This window comes from Neomonachus schauinslandi, chromosome 3 (assembly GCF_002201575.2).
Source record: "Neomonachus schauinslandi chromosome 3, ASM220157v2, whole genome shotgun sequence".
NCBI lineage: Eukaryota > Metazoa > Chordata > Mammalia > Carnivora > Phocidae > Neomonachus > Neomonachus schauinslandi.
Window position 1 is genome coordinate 142,387,999 of NC_058405.1, and position 21,824 is coordinate 142,409,822.

The following is a 21,824-nucleotide window of genomic DNA, read 5'->3' on the forward strand; positions in this document are numbered from 1 at the left end:
TGTTGGATATCATTAAGTTTCACTAATGTTTTCTAGTCACTTCTGTATTCTTCCAAATCAGAGGATATAACTGGCTCCACCAGGAAATGAAATAGAGGTCATTACAGCAGCAGTGACTTTCAAGCTGTTTGCTAAATTTAGCTGTCCAATACTTTCCACTCTAATGAAAACTGTGAACTACAATTATAGAATGCTGGAACAGAACATAGCTTAAAGGTCACCGAGTCCAATCTCCCATTGTTTTTCTGATGAAGGTATGGGGGCCTAGACACAGTCTGAGATTTGCTTGAGGACACAGAGCTTGTTAATGGTAGAGATGCAACTTGAACTAAAATCTGCTCAGTCCGGGGCAGCGGTGTCTGTATTACTACACCACAGATGCTCTGCTTCCCATGGTCAGTCTTACCTAACTAGATCTCGCAGCAGAAATATAGCTGATATTATTGGTTGTGGCTTACCTTCTGCGGCCATTCATCAATTTGGTGCCTGAATGTGAAATGGCAAAGGTGTCTGACTTACAAGTTGCTACAAGAGAAATGAAATTATTTCATACCCAAACCCTGCCCCCAACTCTAAAAACTTCCTGCTTTATGTTCATCAATAATGAATGGCCCATCCCTGCAATACTCAGAGGGAGCTTACATTGCACTTTTGAGCAGCCGGTTAGTAATGTACAGTGGATAGAGCCTTTCTTTCAAATCCCAGGGCAGCGGGTCCTTCAAGGCAAGCATTGCATTTTCAATTAGCTGCTGAGTGAATGCCTGGCATGTGTATTAGTGAAGAAGCACACAATTAGCTTATTGTTTCTTTCTGTATTGTGCTGAGACGTTCTAAGAGATTGGTGGGGGAACAGACAAGCCAGGCATCACTGTGGAGTTGAAGAAGGGATTTACTCAGACCTCGGCATCTTCACTTGCTCGCTCTGGAATTACAGCTATTTATTACGAAGTGCCCTGTGTGGCTGGGTGGAGTGTGCCTGAGGAAACACATCCCAGACACCACCTGGGGTTAGTCTTTCTGAGCCCTTCCAGTCTCTGACTAATTCTCGTCATTATCATGGAGCCCAACAGTCCCAAAAAGATACAATTTGCTGTGCCTTTATTCCAGAGTCAGATTGCACCTGAAGCAGCAGAGCAGGTAGGTGGAATTGGGTGGGGACCAGTTCCTGTATATAGAGTAATACGTGTCGACATACATTCTTATTAATTGAAAGCTTCTCTACCTCTTGAATTTGCCTAACTTGGTGACTTCCCAGGATATGTGAATAAGAAATAAGTTGGTTTCCATATGGCACTTGTATTTGAGTTGCATTGGGTGACCTATTCACTAAAATGTAGCATTTCATGTGATAAAAAATTGCACCCGTTAGAGAAAAAAAATGGTTATATTAGTGATTCAGATTTGGATCCAAAAATCTGTTTGCTTTTGCTTACTAAATTAGCAAGTTCAACATTTAGAGAAACCTTAAACAATTCTCAGAATTAGCAACCTTTTATTTCATTATTTATAAAATAAAAAAGATTCATTTAACAATGAAAGCATTAAACTTTGAAATAATTTCAGATTATAGGGTTAATATTTTTTTAATGTTTTTCATCATATATTCAAAGCAGTAATTATAAGTATGTGTAATATATGATAGATAGGATTTGTAGGTGGTATGTATAATTTAAAAGACATTTTATTCAGATATTAAAATAGTATTAAACATTTCCTGGATTCAAATCTTTTCTATGTCTAATATACCTATATATCTCTATTTCTGTCTCTCTCTTTCATGTAAAATTGGTTTGCATCTGTATCACCTTTCATATTCAGATTTATTTAGACTCCTCATGCAATGAGACCCCTTAAAAGACCATTTGTGGTAAAATTACAACAGTGGGGAGGCAAAAGCAGAAAAAATTTATGGGGTTATCAATCTAATTCATTAATTTCTTACAACCTCAATTATCATTGAATCCTTTTCCAAATATTTTACACAAAGTCTTAAAAATACTTACTGAATCTGAGACTCATAACTTTCTAGGATGTTTTGATAATCTGAAATAGATCCTCCCAGACTCAGGCCAGATAAATATAACCTTGAACTTCATATATCTATATTGAATGGAACATTGGTTCTGTCCTAGACAAAATGTCATTGGTAAATTTTATCCTCTATCCTACAGACATATATTTTAAGAATTTACCTATATATTTAAGAAATCAAGAACACTTTAGAAAGTCTAATCATAATATGCTCCTGTAACTCTTAAAATAAGAAAAAAAACCCCACATCAAACCTATTAGTTTTAAATGAATTACTCTCCTAAAATCCATACTCATTCTTTATTTGTCCTAAATATGTTACTAGAAAATAAGACAACCTTATAATATTAATTGAAATTAAGAACTCAGGCTGTTAAATTTAACCTGCTAGAAATTTTAAGTTTTCTGAGCTTCTCTTAACCTGTTTAGAAATAAGGATAATGGATCTTGAAAGCATCATCATTATGGGCTCCAAGAGAGCCATTAAAACTAGCAAGTCATCCTTGTACCTATGCTGCATATTATTTCAGTGGCATCATTTGATTATACACAACTATTTCTTTTCTGTGGAAAGGTAGCTTTTTTGGTCAAAGAAGGTGATACTAATACCTGAAAGTTCTACTCTCTGGCTTTCCATAATTCAAAATAGTGAGCACCTACTGTGTGCTCTCCAGAAATTTGCTTTTTTATGTTGGGAAAAGATGAGGATGGAACAGTTCTGCAAGTTGTAGAGTAACCTGGGGCAGCGTCTGACTCTCACTGACCTTAGCTGGGCCTTTGTTGTTCACAGATCAGAAAAAGAAGACCTACACCAGCATCGCTTGTGATTCTCAATGAACATAATCCCCCAGGTAAAGAAGCATGATGTCTTTGCATTGATAGAACAGAACAGAATTGTTTGAAGAACATCAGAGAGTATGTCATTGCCAAAAGGTTTCAATTTAGGATTTCAGTCAGCCCTAATCTAACAAGCTAGTCTATAAAAATGGATCATAAACAACATCAGAAATACAGAAACTGTCTCAGTCAACAGTCTGCTTTTCCTCTAGAATGACACATTGGTGATGATACGCTACAAAATGGTTTCTTGTTTGTATAGAGACCGGTTTAGTGCTTATTAATGAGCATGGTGGGAAGTTGTTGAATTAGGTTCCAACCTCAAATTACAGTCTAAGAGATGCTTATATCTCTATAGAGTAGGTTTTTTATTTATGAAAGCTTGTCATGGGGTGGGCAATGAGCTAGCACTGGCCACAGCTTTGTTGCTGATGTCATGTCTGAATAATGCAATTGACAAGTAATCAGATCAATTTTCAGTACTGCCCATTTGAGAGTCATTCTGAAGGGTTACATCCATTTGTTGTGGTTTTACTTTCCATTTCCTGTAAAAAGTAAAGCTGCCTTATTCCTGATAAATGACTGTGATCTGCAATATACAAACATTATTTACTTATTGAATGGAGGTGATTTTTATCTCACATTTAAGTGCTGCTTCTAGAAATACAAGTAAGACAGCAAAGGTCATGGCATTAATTTGCACACAGGCAGGACTTGGTGCTGGGTTTTTTATAGGTCTAAACAATATGGGTGGACAAAAGGAGTTTGAATAACAGAAACATAATAAGTCTAAGTACAGGCTGTAGTGAATAATCTGTTTTAAGAATACCAAGGCAAAATAGTCTTTGATTTTTTTTTTTCAAATTCCTTTCTAATTAGAGAAGCATACATAAGAAAGTAAAATTCTAATAGAATATTCATCATTGAGTCTAAATCCAGGAAGGTGTTCAGCTGATGGGAAACCAAAGCCAATTTATTCCTGATGAAAATAGGGTTTGTTTCTATTTCTATTTCTTTAAAGTGCTATAGCATTTGAAAATCATTTTCAAATGTATTATCTCAATAAATGTTAACTTATTTTGGTTTAATAAGAAGTGCAAATGGTATGCACTTACAATTTACAAATAAACATAAAACTAAAATCTTCTGGGACGCCTGGGTGGCTCAGTTGGTTAAGCATCCGAGTCTTGATTTTGGCTCAGGTCATGGTCTCAGGGTCGTGAGATGGAGCCGTGTGGCAGGCTTCATGCTAGGTGTGGAGCCTGCTTAATATTCTCTCTCTTCTTCTCCCTCTGCCCCTCTCTGCCCCCTTCTCTAAAAATAAATAAATAAATAAATAGAAAAATAAAATCTTCTCAGATTGGAAGTCATTTTACAGCAATTTTCCATCACTGTCTTTGCTCACAGCAGCAACTTTTCTACAATGTCCTAGAATTTACCTCCCCCAAGCCAACCTTATAAGGTGTTGCCCAACTTGATTTCTAAGTGTCCTGCTACAGGTATTATTACTGTTTGAACATAGTGGAGCTATGTAAATGACCCTTGTGGCTCTCATTCAAGCCCCCCCAAAATAGTAACTCATGTTTTTTGAAAGCCAAATATGTGCCATTTATAGATGAGGGAAATAAGTATCAGAGTGGTGAAGTAATTTTTGTGGAAGTTACTCCACTGTAAGTGACAGATTATACAGACAAACTCAGATAAGTCTGATTCTAAAGCCCATGCATTTTCTACTGCATGATGCTGGCCCTGCAAATTTCAGTTTGCATTACATAGTGAATTCTCTGTAAATGGGATTAGACCTTCAGGCCCTATTGACAAGCAAATCTGAACCTTAAATAAATCTTTTGTCTAGATCACTAAATTTAGTAGATTAGGAATTATACTTAAGTATCCCTGTGAATTTAGATTTTCTCTAGAAATCTTTTTCTTACCAGACCTCCTAATCACTAGATGGCATTGTTCTATTTCCCTTATTGACTCCATACTTCTCTGTTTTTAATCACCACTGGAAAGAACTTAGATGCAAATAGCATCTCACAGAGAACTGTGTCATTTTAGTAATGTCATCTCCCTGCATCTTCAGCCTCTTTTTGGAAACTAGAATAGTTTAAAAGGGACTGATTAGCCCTTGCCTGTGCATAGTAATGTGTATGACAACCAGAGATTTCTGGACTAACATTGGGTTCCTGCAGCAAAAAAGCCAAACACTACATAGCTTCCCCAGTAAAAATGATCTATAACCATGATTACTGGAGAAATAAATATAAGAACCAACCAAACAAACCAAATAAACAGCAACAAAAGAACAAACACCATACTGAACCAAACGAAACCTAGATACTAATCTTCACTATCGATGTGGTCTTGGTTGGGTAAGGGACAACATCTCCAAGCTTTATTTTCTCATCTATAATGTAGAGATAATGTCCATCCTTTCTACTTCACAAGGTTGTTGCAATGATTGAAAGAATTAATGTGAACACCCTTAAAAGTTGTAAAGTGCAGCAAATGTTAGGTGTCATTAGCTGATGTGTTCTGGAATACAACCTTTGCATGTGATATTTAAAAGTTAACATAGGAACAGAATTTTCATAATCTCATCTGTACTTAATATTTCTGACTGACCCAAAATTTTTTTCCAAATATTACCTGAACATTCTCTACAAAACAAAACAAAATAACAGCAACAACAAAAACTTCAAGTGTTAAATGACCTTATTTAAGCAATTGTTTCTTCGAGCCCTAAAAAGCGATATATTCTTTAACAAATAACAATTGTGTACAGCTCTAAATCCTGGTAAACTAAAAAAATCTCTTCAATTTTGCTGAAATTTCCCAGAAAATAACTGAGTGTTCTTGGAATCACCTGTCATTAATGCTACTTAAAATTCAAATCCCTGAAAATCTTTCCTTATTTCCAATTAATGTAGCAAAGAAAATTAAATTTTCCATTATAGAGACATAATTAACAAACCCTCCCAATTCATTTAATGAGACAGGTATCTTATAATCACTGTTAAATGAATTAAACATAGCTTCCCTCTAACCTTTTCTGGAGTTTGCAGAAATAGTCAGTTATAGAAGTATTTGAAAGACTGATTTGCTTTTAGATTCAGAAAAACATGCATTGTTCGTATTTGATAGAGGGGAAACAGAATAGAAAGATGTTAACATGTACATCCAGACTGTTTGCTAGTTGATCTATGCTGGTCTAAACATATAGATGAGGCAGGCATTTGATTGGTAGGATTTCAGGGCAGCAAAATGTGCTCTCAGTCCTTTTCCATCCAATGGCCCAGAATTCTCAGCAGCAGAAGCACTATGGAAACAGATACACAACCTGTTTAGGATATATCACCCTTGGGCATAGGTTAACAACCATAACTTAAAACAATGGGAAGCAGAACTAAAAATTTTGAATTGAAGTCATCATGCCCCCCCAAAATTTAATAGCAATGGGTGTGTCTTTATGGTGGAGAGAGCAGAAACAATGTGTTTGCTTCTAGGAATGACTCTAAAGAGCCAGATGGCAGTAAAAAGAGACTTGAAGCCTGACATGTAAAGTTAGAAAAGGACCAAAGACAAATTTTAACTTTTTCTTTTCTTTTTTTTTTTTAAGATTTTATTTATTTGACACAGAGACAGAGAGGGAGAGAGAGCACAAGCAGGGGGAGCAGCAGAGGGAGAGGGAGAAGCAGGCTTCCTGCAGAGCAGGGAGCCCGATGCGGGGCTCGATCCCAGGACCCTGGGACCATGACCTGAGCTGAAGGCAGATGCTTAACGACTGAGCCACCTAGAATCTAGCCCCTAATTTCAACTTTTTCAAATATTTTCTGGGGCTACCAGTCTAAGTGACCTTGTAGCAAACTGCTTATTTTTCTGTATTTTCAATTCATCTTCTGATTAAGGGCCTATTGATGATGAGCTCTCTGAGGCTATACCGTATTGCCTATTCTTATACTGTGTGCTGTTCACTTTTACTCTTGCATAATCTGGAGCTAACTGCTTTGGTTTCTGTATTTTTATTTAGAGAAATACATACAAATCCTCTCTATTTAGAAATAAATGGCAATGCCAACTTTTGCAATTTACTTCATCAAATTTCTAGATTTAAACATTATTTGTCTTTAAGTAGACTTATGAGAAGACTGTATATTTGGCTACCAGTATTAGAAATCTAGAATTGGAAAGAACTTCAGAAAATACCTACTTTAACCACACATCTTTGTGGAAGATACAAAAATCAACCCAAGTCCCTGAGATTTGCTCCACTTCATATATCTCAAAAAAGAATCCATAATTACCCCTACTCTTCAATTCTAGATCCAATAATTTTAGATGTTAGAAAATAGTTTTATCAAACTTGGGTGATATCCCCACTTTATTCTAAAATAACTCATTTACTCTCTTCAATAAAAGTTTATTTAAATACAAAAAATAATTCTTTATTATTTTCTTTATTATTTTTCTTTATTATTATTCTTTATTATTTTCTTTTCTAAATTGAATACTCCTAGTCCCTATAAGGGCCTTAATGAACTCTATCCAAATTTTCCTTTTCTCTTGGCCTTTGGAACCCAGAGCTGGACATGGTCTTTCAGTAAAAAGCTAACCTAGGTCTTCTGAATACTAAAGTTTGTGGCATTCATTGTCTTCCACTTACTTTAAGTAGAGACAATATGGTTACAATTAAATTTAATGGACCTGATGCCTATCATGCATGAGTGAACTTTAAGAGGCCTGGAGCTTAGTGAAGGTTTGGGTAAGTACCCAAGAGTTTGGGCGCCATTTAAAAGTTTACTGTACATCTAAAAAGTGGGACCAGAAATACAAAGTAAAATAGTTTTCTGGGGCCATTTATTGAACTTCCTATCACAGCCGAATTTGGGGGAGATTGACTTTCTCTCTGACACTTTTGGCTTTAAACATTTTTAGAAATGAGGAATAAAAACAAAGCATTTTCTCAAATAGGTGAGGATCCTAAAAATTAATTAATATTAGACACAGGAATTAAATATCACACTTATCTCTGTTCAATCTTGAGATAGTAAGATAGTAAGTCTAGTCAGTAGAGAGAATTGGGTCTCCCAATTAATTGGGCTGTTAGACGCCACAGACTGAAAAAGAAGCCACAGTCCATTCTGGATGTAGCATATGACTTTCTAAATGGGGCTTGCACTTTAGGACTCTGACACTAAGTTAACTAAAGCTCTGGATTGATAAACCTGAGACATTGGATGATAGCTAGAGAACATTGCTGGACTGAGACTGAGTTGTTCAAAATAGAGGGGCTCCAGGAATTTCTGATGATAGGGAGGTTTTGCAGGGTCAACAAAGTTAAACTGGAGATTTATTTCCAGTGTTAGGACATTCATATGCACATAATCTCTTATCATGGAGATCTTCTGTTTTACCAAATGAATGATTTGTAGTCAAAAGGCAATGGGCACCTTGAGTGCAAGCTCCAAGAATCACACTGAGGATTTTCCTGGAACTTAAGGATAGGTAGGAAATCATCAACCCCACACCTGAGGTGCCTGTCACCTCCAAGGACCTCCAATCAAATGTACTCAAAAAAAAGCTGTAAGGGACTCACAGTCCATACAGTTTTGGTTCATTCTCAGTTTTCTTATCTTCTGTGGAACTGTTGTTGTAATTCATTCTGATCCACAATCCTTGCTGATTATTCAGCATTTATTTTGCCTTTTCACTATTAATGGCAATATAAAACAAAGAAAAGTCCAATATTTGAAGATTACTTAGGAGTTAACTGGTATTAATTTCTAAGGAATTTTTAGAAAAGCCTTTTTTTTTCTCCTCAGCATTTATTTCTATGAGTTATTGAATGCCAAACCATGCTGAATAATTTAAAGACAAGTGACGCAGTGACTTTCAGAGATTCATGTACTGCACAATTGATTGACTTATTTTCCCATAAATACTCAATCTGGGCAGCCAAGTAGCCCATTCAGTCAGAATGTTAACTGTGAGCCAAAGACGAGGTTCCAGTTCTTAGTAATGCCAAGGTTTGCTATACTGTAAGTATTCAAAGGAACTAGCATAATCTTCAAATTAAATGAATGAAAAAATGAAAGGGCAAATCATAAAACTATGAAATAGTTTTATTTCTACTTCATTTCAGCAAAATTACTACTTTTGCTCATTTTGAATAATAATATATACTGCTTATTTTTGTGTTGATTTTAATTAGAAATACCTTAGTGAAATATGACAGAATGAGAGTAGGGGTCAATTCACTTCATTTTTCTTGTTCTCTGTTTGCCTACTTGTGGGGGGATATTGCAGGTGAAAATAACTCGGAGGTACTTTTGCGTGATGTGAAGAGACAGCATTGGTAGTAGTAGGTAGAGCACTGGCTTTGGAGTAATACGTGTGTTTGAATTTCAGCTTTGCCAGTACTGAGTGTGTAGTTAACCTCTATGGGCTCAGTTTCCTCCTTTCGTAAGGGGGATATTGAGGTGTGAGAAAATGCTTAGCACAGTGCCTGCAACCAAGTAGATTCTGAAGGCATGCGACCTCCTGCATCATTATACCCATGCTGAGAAACGCGGTGTTCTCCTAAAACTTACATTTATCAGAAGATGACCCAGCTCCTTTCCAATTCTGGCTATGGTGTCAGATAGTGTCAGTGTCCTCAAGAGATGGGGGTTCTTGATAAGAGAGAAGATGTATCCTATCTCCTAATTCATCAGGATAAGAATACACAATCACGGAATTGTTATGTGTCTTATACTGTGATATTTGTAAGCGTGTCTTCCTTACAAATAAAATTTCCATGAAATATGAGTCCTTTAGAATTTTCTTTAAAAAAAGCAAGCTACTGGGGTGCCTGAGTGGTTCAGTCAGTTAAGCTTCCAACTCTTGATTTCAGCTCAGGTCATGATCTCAGGGTTGTGGGACTGAGACCTGTGTTGGGCTCAGTATGGAGTCTGCTTGTCCCTCTCCCTCTGCTCCTCCTTGCCGCTTACTCTCTCTCTCTCAAATAAATAAAATCTTTATTTTTATTTATTTATTTTAAAAAATATTTTTATTTATTTGAGAGAGAGAGAGTGAGACAGCAGAAGCAGAGGGAGCTGCAGAGGGAGACGGAGAAGGAGAAGCAGATTCCCCATAGAGCAGGGAGCCCGATGCAGGACTCGATCCCAGGACCCTGGGATCAGGACCCAAGCTGAAGGCAGACGCTTAACTGACCAAACCACCCAGGTGCCCCAATAAAAAAATCTTAAAAAAAAAAAAAAAGGCAAGCTACTGATGTCTTTAAAGTTACAAAAAGCAATAGAGATCTTTGTAGCAGATTTGTATTTGACAAAAATGAAATCCATATTCTAATAGTATGTGATTATTAAGTATAAAAATCTTTTAGAGATATCTATCAAACATTCATGTGATTGCTCACATTTATTTCCACTCCATTTGTTTTCACTTCCTTCCATACACTATCCCTGTGCCATATTTTGTCTAAGCTTTCTTTTTTTGGTTCCTTCTTTTAGTTCTTTTGCCAGATCTTCAAGCTTAGTCTAGACAGGCTCATTTGTGTAAATCAGTCTCCATCTTTTCCACCAATTTCTCTTATTTAAATTGCAGCATGAAACTCACTTAAATCTCAAAAATTTTCTCTGACTAGTTTCATCATTGTCTGGCATTTTTATTCCAATACTGTCTTCTCACTTCCAACTCTTAAAGCTATTTCTTGGTTTATATATTCAATACAATTCAAAAATATGTTTTGAGTCCTTATTCTAAATCCTCTAGGAACATGTGGTTTAGATAGTGGAGAATAATATGTCTACATGAACCAGGATACAACTGTAAATGACAGAAATCCCAACTGCTCAGACCATGGTAAGATTAATTCTGGCCAAGACATAGAGGAACTTATTTCACATGTTCATTAATCTATAAAGCATCTGTATGACTTATTTTGATCTTAGGGCTTTAAGTTTTAAGGATTGGGTCAGAACTAAAATTTTACTATTTATTCCAAACTAGTATAATAGATATAGCTACTCAAACTAGTAGACTGAGCATCGAGTTGAGTAGATGTTAGATGCCCATGAGCTATTAAATTTAAATGGATAAAAAAAAAAAGATCCTCAAACCAATGGCAATCCATCAAACTTTTTGGGTACTTACTCTGATTAGGACACAGTGTTAGCTGCTCTAGGAGATAAAACAGATAAGTCACTATCTCTGCCCTCATGGAGAAACCTACTTGAGACATTTATAATTTGATACATGTATATTGAGAGTAGAATCAACAGCATGTGGCAAAAATATAAAATATATTTCAATTCAGTATAGAAATGTCTACATTTTGGGGAATTCAATTATAGTACTATAAAGTACAGTACAAAGACTAGGTGCTTGATAAATGGCAACTATTGTTTTGGGGTGGCAGGCACATGGCACTTAGGAGTAGAGACGTTGGAATCATTCAGGTCTGGATATAGATTTCAGATGGCTGCTTACTGCCTGTAAAGTTTATGCCAGGAAAGTGGCTTATCCTCCCAGGCCCATTAAGTGAGAAAGCTGGATTCAAGTGGCTCTGAAATGCAGGTTTCTTTTTTTAACATTACTATATTTCACTAAATATAAAATATATTCATTAGAAGCTATTCTGAGTCCTTTGAATAAGAAGATGTGCATTTTTGTGTCTTCAGAATAATATACAAGTACCACACCATTGTCGATTGTTACGGAGAGTTTAAGGGCACATTCAGTTTCAAATTTAAGATTGAAAAAGTTACAAACAGCTTTTTCTAATTGTTTCTAGTTCATAGCCATATTTAAGACAAACAGTAAATTAGTGGTACTTGACAACCTCTAATAAAAAATCTAGTCAAGTTCTGTAATGAATTGAGAGGAGTTATTTCCATGTTTCTTTATTTTAGAATAGCTCCAGAACAAGCTTCAAGCTTTGGGACGTTTTTTCCTCTTCTCCCACCATTTTCTACCCTTGAGTTCAACCAAGTAGTGATGTGACGCTGTTCCAGCAATTCCAGACACAATCTGGTAGCAGAATTTACCAGGGGATTAAACTGAAATGCCGCAAGGGCTCAGTCAGGAGACACAGATGATGAGTACCTAGGCTCTGTGTGGGACATTGTGATGGAGGATGCAAACTCCATTCAAATCTTTCAGATGAAACAAATAGACAAAACCACTATGAAAGAAAGAAAGAAAAAACACTGTGAGGAATGGGTGCACCCAAGTGGTAAGTTTCCATAGGACCTAAAGTTGCACCTTTCAAAGTTGTTACTGTTACTGTACTCTACCTTCTATACTGCAAGTACTTTACTAGATGTAACACATTGTCCCTGACACTAGAAAAGCAGTATACCTGGAGATCAGAAGGAACCTGTGAAAGCCTGAGGTAGAGAGAGGAATGTCCTGAAGCAAATGTCCCAGCTGCAAAGTAGTTGAAACCTGGGAATTCATCTCCCATTCCCAGTCTGTTTGCTGTCACTGTCTTCTCCATACTCTGTCCCCCTCAGGTCTTCCCCAGTATTTCAGCGGCCCCCGGCACATGCTAGAAAACGTTACATCCAAATCTGTGAGTCTTCCTTGTGTTGTGGGTAGAAGATTATCTTTGAATTTAACTCAATGACTTTGTATCACTCAGAGTAATTTGATATAGTGACAATTATAGTGCCTAACAAAGCTAATTTGTGAAATAAATTGCCAAAATCTGCATCATCAGAGGGGGATATATTGACAAGTCTGGTTAGAATACAATTACAGTTTGACCTTGGCAATAATGCTGAGGAAAAAGTGCTGTGTAAAATAAGAAAAGCTAGAAAATTTGTTTCCTCCCTCCCTTCCTCCCTCTTTCTTCTGGGACATTTATTGCTTTATTCCAAAATCAGTAGTAGTAGAAGCAGTAACCTCCAAACTGCTTTTCCATGACTTTAAAACTGGGAGGTGGTTTGTATACAGTTGAGCCCTAATGTTAAAATCAGTGAACATGGCATGACTGGGAATCGCTGTCTTAGTTTCCAATTCCATGAAGTACAGATCATGGTAACTCCAACACTGGTTGTGCTGCTGGAATCAAGTGAGATAATGTATGCTAGCAACACTATTGATGGTAGATTTGTTTTTTCTCCACTCTGGCTTGTGTGAGAGACTTTGGCAGACTTAATTATATAATGGGTGATTGACTAGGGCAACTTTACTTTTTCATAATTGATATGTTAAAAGCTGTAATTTATATCCTATAATTTACCTGTCCAAGCTCTTAATTAGCTATGATAAGGCACATGAGGTCTTCTCATGAGGAGCTCATATATTTAATCATAATCCTCACATCATTCCTATTTCTTGCTTTAAATAAGTCAGTTATTTCCTCCATTGTCTATTAATCTATATTACCTAAATTGTTGATAACTGTACTAAAGTTGAGATTTAGTTAAAGGAAAGAAAGACAGAGAAAAATGAAAATAATTGTGTTAGATTATGGTTAATATTACTGCTTTATAATTTCTTTTCTATTGCCTCCTTTATTTTTGGCTGAGGGCTCTAAAACTGAATACAGGAAACTTGCTCATTTGCCATAGGTACCTTCCTACTGAAAATAACTTTTCCATATGTGCAGGAATTTCAGATCAAGCAGGACAGACTCAGGGCTGGATTTGCTTTCCAAAGTACTCTAAGGATTATCCACTTTCCCTTCATGGATCCTAAACACTGCCCACTTGCCCCTAATGATTAAAAGGTTTTCAAGAAATAATGCCGAAGACCCACTTACCATCACATTTCAGTGAAGTAAAATGTCATGAATGACTGAGCTAAAATGGCTCATCTCAAAATTCTGCCACAGGTCATTTGACTTGGTGAATAGCCCAGAATTCCTGCTTTAGTCAGCCAATGAAGGGCACCTTTTTGCTTAAGGTCTTGGAGATGACCAAAGATAATTTCATATGCTAGTTCTATGGTTCACAGCTGTCACTGGAATCAAGGCAAAAACTAGCTATACTGTTTATATGGACACTTACAGTATAAGAAACATATGCAAATATATTCTGAAGTATATTTAGGACATAAAAGACAAAAGCATACCTCAAAGCTACATATAATTTTAAAAACCATATAAACTTAAAGGCAGGGGCGCCTGGGTGGCGCGATCAGTTGGGCAGCTGACTCTTGGTTTGGCTCGAGTTATGGTCTGGGGGTGGTAGGATCACCTGGCTCAGGCTCCCCTTGCTCATGTTCTCTCTCTCTCTCTCTCCCTCAAGTAAGTAAATAAATAAACCTCAAAGGCAAATTTAAAGTGGTTAATAGTAATGTATCTTCCTTTGGTAATTTTATAGTTTGAAAACATAATTTTCACCTATAATATTTATGCTCAACAACTCTGTGAGATAAATATTATCTTCATTTTACAAAAGGAAGGTGATAGGTGAGCTGCTCAAGGTCAAAGAGCTAGTAAGTTAGTAGTCTGAAATTTAAACATAGCTTATCTACCCAAGGTCAAAGCACTTTCCACTACATTAATAACATTCTTCTTTCTACAAATAAGCAATATTATACTCTTGTTATTTTATTTCTGTCTTCCTCATGGAAGTAACTATAAGCAAGTTCCTCATTGTAGCTTGGCCAAGTGAGATTCTGTTTGTTTGCTTGTTTATATTTATTTGAGAGAGAGAGAGAGAGACAGAGAGTGCTAGCAGGGTGAAGGGCAGTGGGAGAGAATCTCAAGCAGACTCCCCTCTAAGTGCAGAGGCCAATACAGGGCTCAATCTTCTGACCCTAAGATCATGACCTGAGCCAAAATCCAGAGTTGGACACTTAACTGAGCCATCCAGGCACCCTCAAGTGAGATTCTGTTTGATGTAATACCAGAATGTACTTCTTTCTATCCCAATGTAAGTGAGTTCATTCTAGAGTGGCAATTCTACATCTTTTTCTTTTTATTTTCTTTGATAATTTATTAGATAAGAGGACCTTAGAGTTACTAATACTAGATTTTTTTTTATTATATAAGCAAAAAAATAACCAAACAGAAAAATAAATCTCATCCATTATTCCATTCTTAGAGTTAGATGTTTTTTATTCATGTTTCTGTTTGCCTACCTTTATGTCTACACTTATTTAAAAAACCATTGTCTTGATTCAAAACATTAGTTGGAAGGCTAACATTTACATTTGGATTCTAGTTGACTCTGAACATGACTGATTTGTACACATACTGGGATGCCATCCTCCGTTCCTATCTACTGTAGTTTTTCTTATCTTCCTAGACTAAGATCAAATCCCCCTTCCTCCATGAAATCTTCATTGACCACTCTAGCTGGAAGGCTTTACTCCAGTAGAAATAGCAACTCAGTGAGTGGATCCATTTGCTCTAAATGATTGTCGATGCCTTTGTCACCTAGTATTGCCCTGAAGGAATGGATTATAGAAGTAATAGTTTTTTTTTTCTTTCTTTTTTTTAAAAATTATGTTATGTTAATCACCATACATTACATCATTAGTTTTTGATGTAGTGTTTCATGATTCACTGTTTGTGTATAACACCCAGTGCTCCATGCAGTATGTGCCCTCTTTAATACACATCACCAGGCTAACCCATCCCCCAAACCCCCTCCCCTCTAGAACCCTCAGTTTGTTTCTCAGAGAAGTAATAGGTTTTAATGTGAGTCAGAAAAAGAAAGATTGGGTCACAAGGCCTTCCATGTGTTAACAGACTTTAGTTAAGTCTTTTCTGGGTAGCAGGGCTGCAAAATCAGGTTCTGAGGATCTGAGAAAGTAAATTTTAGTTGTAGAAGACTTGAGCTGGTTGTTTCATTATTTTCATATAGAAATGCTCTGAATCAAGCACCACAGGCAACTAGTGACTGCAGATACATAGATATTTTTGCATAATAATAATTTGGGGACTTTTTATGTTTTATAGGACAATTTAAAGCCTGAGTATGTTTTGTCTAATGACCAGTTTTATTCTTTTGCTGTCTTTAAATTACTGAAACAGATTTTAAAATGTTAGTAAAATGGTGATGGTGGAAAACTGAATATATAATCAGTTTGGCTGCTTTCTTACAAGAGTATGGGAGTTCAAGAGTTCAATTCAATACCATGAAATAGGTGTAATCTATCCCACTGAAAGACTATATACTTTCCTTCTATGTTAACTAGCATGTGGGTCCATAAATAGGGGGTAGGTTTTCTTTTCATTTCCTTTGAATTGTGAAATAAACATCTTACCTAGCAATTCCCCTTAAACTATCTCCTTTTTTCAACGATAAGCTACCAGAGAGTAGTTAGCAACCTGTAGTCAATACTGAAAATCAAACAGTTCATTACTTACCAAAAGCATTGAAAATGACACCATTTTATCTAAAAAAATCCATTTGACTGGCTTGCATGTAAGATTTCTGTGTAAGTGGAACTTAATGACTGCAAGAAAAATAATTTTAGAGTGGACCTTGTACCTTATTCTTCCTTTCCCTCACTTTTTACACAAGGAAACCACTGAAACAATTTACTTTGGCCCCAGTGAATTTACAAGCATATCTATACATAGCTTCACATTACAACATTCCAGCTGCTTTATTATTTTCTGAGTCAGATAAGATTGTATTCTATGTATTTCTGTTATCTGGGTACTTATTAACATGTCTATCATTATGGATATACTGCTAGTATAATACATAAAAATGAGTTCATTGCAGGCATCAGCTCCATTTCCTTATTTCTAACTTAACTTGACATTCTTTTTGGCAATTTTTCCAGACATACCACAATCCACTTTCTATTGAGATTCTTTTTTTTCCCCTTTTAATATTAAGTTTTTCTGTGCAGCAGCTAGAACACAGAATTCCTCTCATTGTCTTTAGAGCTATAGGCCTACATTTCACCTCAGTAAAATATCTGAAAAGCTTTAGCATCAAGCTCCTATGAGAACACAGCTTTCTTAGATGTAAAAGAAACCTGAAACTTTGACATAAATTAAGAAGAAATGGAATATAATTTCCTGCTCCAAATTTTACAGACAAATGAATATATGCAAATTGAAATAAGATAAAACAAAAATAAAAACAACTTAAAACATAATTTATACATAAGTCATCAAATTTATATTTTATCAATAATGTAATTATGTAATAATAAGATTTAGAATGAGTAAGAATAGAATACTCAGATTTTATTTTTTATTAATAGCTTTAGTTTAATGTTTTGATGAAAAAAATGACTAAGAAAACACTGAGAGGATTATTTCAAAACTGAAAAATAAAATTACTGGCATTTAAGATTGTTCATTAATATCCTCATTATCTGCACTGATTTACATGCTTTAAGCACTCCAAATCCAAATTACAAATACAGTAGCATCCGTACTAATTGTCACCAAACATTTGGTAGTAGGAAGCATATACAAAAAAAGATGTGTTTGTAAGTTTTTCCCAAATATCTGTACATTGTAATTCTCAATTTCTTCTTCTGTAACTTGTAGAACTATTCCATGCAGAGTTTTGGTGAAAACAAAAATAAAAACAAAACCCAAAACTGCCATCAATCATCCTGTTGGGACAGGGTTGGTCTGTATTTTCTCCCAGAAGCCAAGCAAATAGCAAGGAGCTTCCTTCGGTGAAGGGTGGTGGTGGTTAAAAACATGACAACTATGGTTGACCCTTGAACAACATGGGTTTGAATTATTTGGGTCCAATTATAATACATGGATTTTTTTTACAGTATTTTATATTGGATTTTTTTTAATACAGTTCAGTACTCTAAATGTATTTTCTCTTCTTGAAGGTCTTCTTAGTAACATTTTCTTGTCTCTAGCTTATTTTAAGATTTGCTTATAGTGCATTTTCCAAATGAGGACCTTTTAACAGAAAATGACTTTGAGAATACTTATATACAGCTGTATTTTTAGCACCCACAGCTGAAAATAATACATAATGATAAAAAGCTACAATAAAATCAGTAATGCTTGAAAATGCCATATTTTATAAGTACACAACAGCATCTCCACTCAACTGCAAAGTAGTCACAGGTGCACGCACAAAGCCAAATACTTATAATACACTGACCACATGCACAGTGTGTAAGATTTCACAGACTCCTGTCATTGTCATGGAAATGGCCTCTGTAGAAAGTGAAATACAAGTCAGTCAGCTTTGTGATACACTGAATTCAATCAGAAGTCATTTAAATATGGAGATCAACTGTCACAGGGGACAGTTTGGAAAAGTAAAAATTCAGGAAAGAAGAAAGTCATAAATTGTTTAACAGAAGTTAAGCATCATGGTTACATGTTATGTTGTCTCTGAGGCTTCCAAGTCAACAGTAGGCTATGAGTAATTAAGTTTTGGGGGAGTCAAAAGTTAAACACAGGTTTTCAACTGCATGAGCATTTGGCATCCCTACCTTCCACATTGTTCAAGGATCAACTGTTATCAACATGGTTGGAATTATAAAAGAACACCTAAATTGTCAAAATTTTAAACTACTGTGATAAGGCATATGTAATTTGCACTATATTTGAGACCTACTCTACATATTCTTGCCTGATCTTTTCCAAGTAGTATTCCTGTGTTTCACTACCTTTGCTCACTTTCTGCTCCTTATGGAATAATACTTAGATTCCTTAGCCTAATATCCAAGATCCTTGACAGTCTGGATCAAGCCAAATTCTCCAACTCGAACTTTATTCCTGGGCTTGAACCTGCATCACTGGTCAGACAGGCTAGTTGTCCTCTAACCATTTCCACCTGAAATCTTTGAATGGAAATTTTGTCCTACTTAGAATGCCCTTACCATGACTTTATTTTACCAAATAGTTGCAGTTTTTAATATGCTCAGCTATATTTCATTTTACTCATTTCTAGAAATATTTATCAGAAATATGTCTTCTAGCAGCTCAGAGCTAGAAAAATACTGCTAAGTAGAGTACAGTTTGGTAGTGGCTTAAATTCACGTTTCCCACATTCAATTACAGATGGACATTAACTCAGTCTCGTGGCATCTCCAACCTAATAAACTCTATGATAACCTCTATGATGTTTTTCGAATTGCCTCTGTGTGTGTGTGTGTGTGTGTGAAAATGAACCTTACCATTTGGACTTGACGTAAGTGTAAATAATCACTGAAAAAAAGTAATGCTCAATAGCCACCCTACCTTCCACTAAAACATCCTCTTTCATTAATTTTGACAAGCAAAGGAAGCATTCAGTAAAACTGGTAAAAGCCACAGTACTGGTTCTATTTTGGTCTCAGCTGTATGCAGGATTACTTTCTCTAGGAATTCCAACTGATGATTAGTCAGATTGTACTTGACCATTTCAGTGATGAACAGTTTAGCTCTTTTTGAAGCATCATGGTTATGACTGGATAGCTCTAATTGTTAGAAAGTTCTGCCTTACATCTAGTTGAAATATCCTTCTTGAATCTTTCAACTGTTGATCTTGGTATGTCCTTCTAAAAGATCTCAGAAAAAGTGTAATACCTATTCCAACTGAGAACCCTTCATATGTTTGGAGACAGACAACTCCTTGCCCTCAGTTCTCTCTTCTCTAAAATTTTCAGTTACATTTAGCTTTCCAATTATGATATGATTTTCAGAAATCTCACCATTCTGCCCCATGGTGATACTCATACTTTTCAGCATAGTACCCAAATTTTACTCATTTAACAGTTAGTTATTGCTCATCTACCACAGGCCCTGTAGTGTGCAACATGTGAGGATTCACAATGAAATGTGATGGAGTTTGTGCTAGCAGAAATACAGGATACTTTAGAAGCACATAGTAAGAACACATAACCCAGTCAGTAGGCTTAATGGAGAAAAAAGTTTGGAGAAACTTGAAAAAAAAAAAAAAAGCAGGGAAGACCAACCATTCAAGACAAAGGGCAAAAACATCAGAAGTAGGGCAAGGCATTCAAGGTTCAAGGAACTGAAAGGAGTCCAGTACGATGCAGCAAGGAATGGCATCACGTGGGGGTGGAGATCAAGCAGGCACTATGTTGGGGGGTACTATGAATATTTTTAAGGAATTATGATTAGGAACCAGCAAACAGAAGGGCTCACATGCTCAGATTTTATTCTAGAAAGGTCTCTGAGGCTGCAAAGAATGGGTATGTGGGAGAAAGTCTGCGTGCATGGACAGTCAGTGGACTTGCTTAATTGGATGGCAGAGAGGGAGGTGATGATAAAAAAGAAGTTTGAGTTAAGGCTATAGATGGGCCTTTCATACAAAGGCAGAGCACATTTGCAGAGGCGTGGAGAAAGGTGATGAGTTCAGAATGAAACACATTACTTTAGATATAGTGGATAAAATAAATAGCTCTCATTCTAATTCCATATGAAATATGCATAACATTCCTGGAAGTAAAGCCTCAATGATGGAGGCACTGGTATTAAAAATCAATTTACTAGAGCCTCTTAAGAGTAAGCACAATGTGCTTAAAAGGAAATGTTTACCGAGTAATTATTATCTTACTAATGTTAGCAATATATCTACTATAGGCTCAGTACAACTACCTGAAAAACAATTATTGCTCTTAATCATTAAAAAACTCCAACTAAACATATACATCACTAGTCAGGCAATTGAGATTACCGACTCACATCTACTTATCTGCTGAGTCACTAACATGCTGCCAGACAATCTAGGGGATGGGTGTTATCCTACCTCTGACAGCTGTTCCATACGCATGGGCTCCAAGGAATAACTAATCCTAAATTGCATGACCTCAGTTCAACACATCTACTTAAATTCGAAGTCCAATCAGAACATTTCTTCTTCTTCTTTTTTTTTTTTTTTTTAAAGATTTTATTTATTTATTTGACAGAGAGAGACACAGCGAGAGAAGGATCACAAGCAGGGGGAGAGGGAGAGGGAGAAACAGGCTTCCCACGGAGCAGAGAGCCCAACGCGGGGCTCGATCCCAGGACCCTGGGATCATGACCCAAGCCTAAGGCAGACGCTCAATGACTGAGCCACCCAGGCGCCCCCATTTCTTATTCTTCTTTGATGAGTTTTATGTCCTTCTCATTTTCAATGTTTAGCAAAGTCAGCATGTGTGGCTAAACAAGTTATCTAAGTATGGATCTTGGAAGTTTTGAAGATTTGGGAAGTCAGAAGCAGCAAATTGTTTCAATCTGTAAATAAGGGCATTTGTTATACTCCATATAAACACACATATTTTCTATCATTTGTGTTATTTATCCCATTATTGCCAGGTCTCAAGTAAATGCCTAACTACACTATCTACTTGGTCATTCTCTTGTTCTCAGTCCACTCCACTTCAACCTTAGAAAAATTTTATGTCTAGAAGCATGGTATAAAAAAAAGATATAACCTTTGGGAACCAGAAAGGCCTAGGCTTGAATCCCGTCTGTCACTTACTAGTTCTGTGGCCTTAAGTCACCCAACCTCTTTGAGCTTAATTTGCTCACATATAAAATATAATTAATAATATCTACCCCATACAGTTGTTTTGAAGATGAAAATAATGAATGAAAATGTCTGGCGTGTCATCAGAGTCTTAGAGCCAATAGCAATAAGGGCACACCATTAATTATTTTAGATTGTTGATGCAAAGAATATGTGTGATTTACTTTCCTCAACTGGAAAACCTGTCAATATGGTCATTATACTTACTGGTTGTGTTTAATGGTGATTTTAAGAATTGGGGATGAAGTGTCCCAAAAAACACTGGTTAAAATTAAGGAATTGGCAACTCAAAAACCACTGAAAGAGAATTTAGACTAATATCTATTATTATTGCCTAGGATTTTACTAAACAAAATAAAAACAATGATATTTGGAAGGAAGGCTTTGGTTATGAAAGATCAAAGATATTTACTTTGATCTTCACTGGAACCTTCCAAAGTTTCTTTAAAAATAGTGTCTTTTAATTTTTTAGAATATAAGGATTAGATGAGAGACTAAAAGTGGATTTCAAGTTAATCAGAGCTGCACAAA

At 36.0% G+C, this 21,824-nt stretch overlaps 1 protein-coding gene across 1 annotated transcript in view; it reads left to right on the top strand.

Annotated features, from left to right (window-relative positions):
• Positions 1 to 1,056: 1,056 nt before the first annotated feature.
• The window catches only part of PPP1R1C (protein phosphatase 1 regulatory inhibitor subunit 1C), a 58,767-nt gene continuing 37,999 nt past the window's right edge, over positions 1,057 to 21,824 (top strand). Inside the window, exons 1-2 of the mRNA XM_044913614.1 lie at positions 1,057 to 1,137; positions 2,822 to 2,882. Coding sequence (XP_044769549.1) covers positions 1,057 to 1,137; positions 2,822 to 2,882 — 142 coding nt within the window. The remainder of the gene's footprint in view (positions 1,138 to 2,821; positions 2,883 to 21,824) is intronic.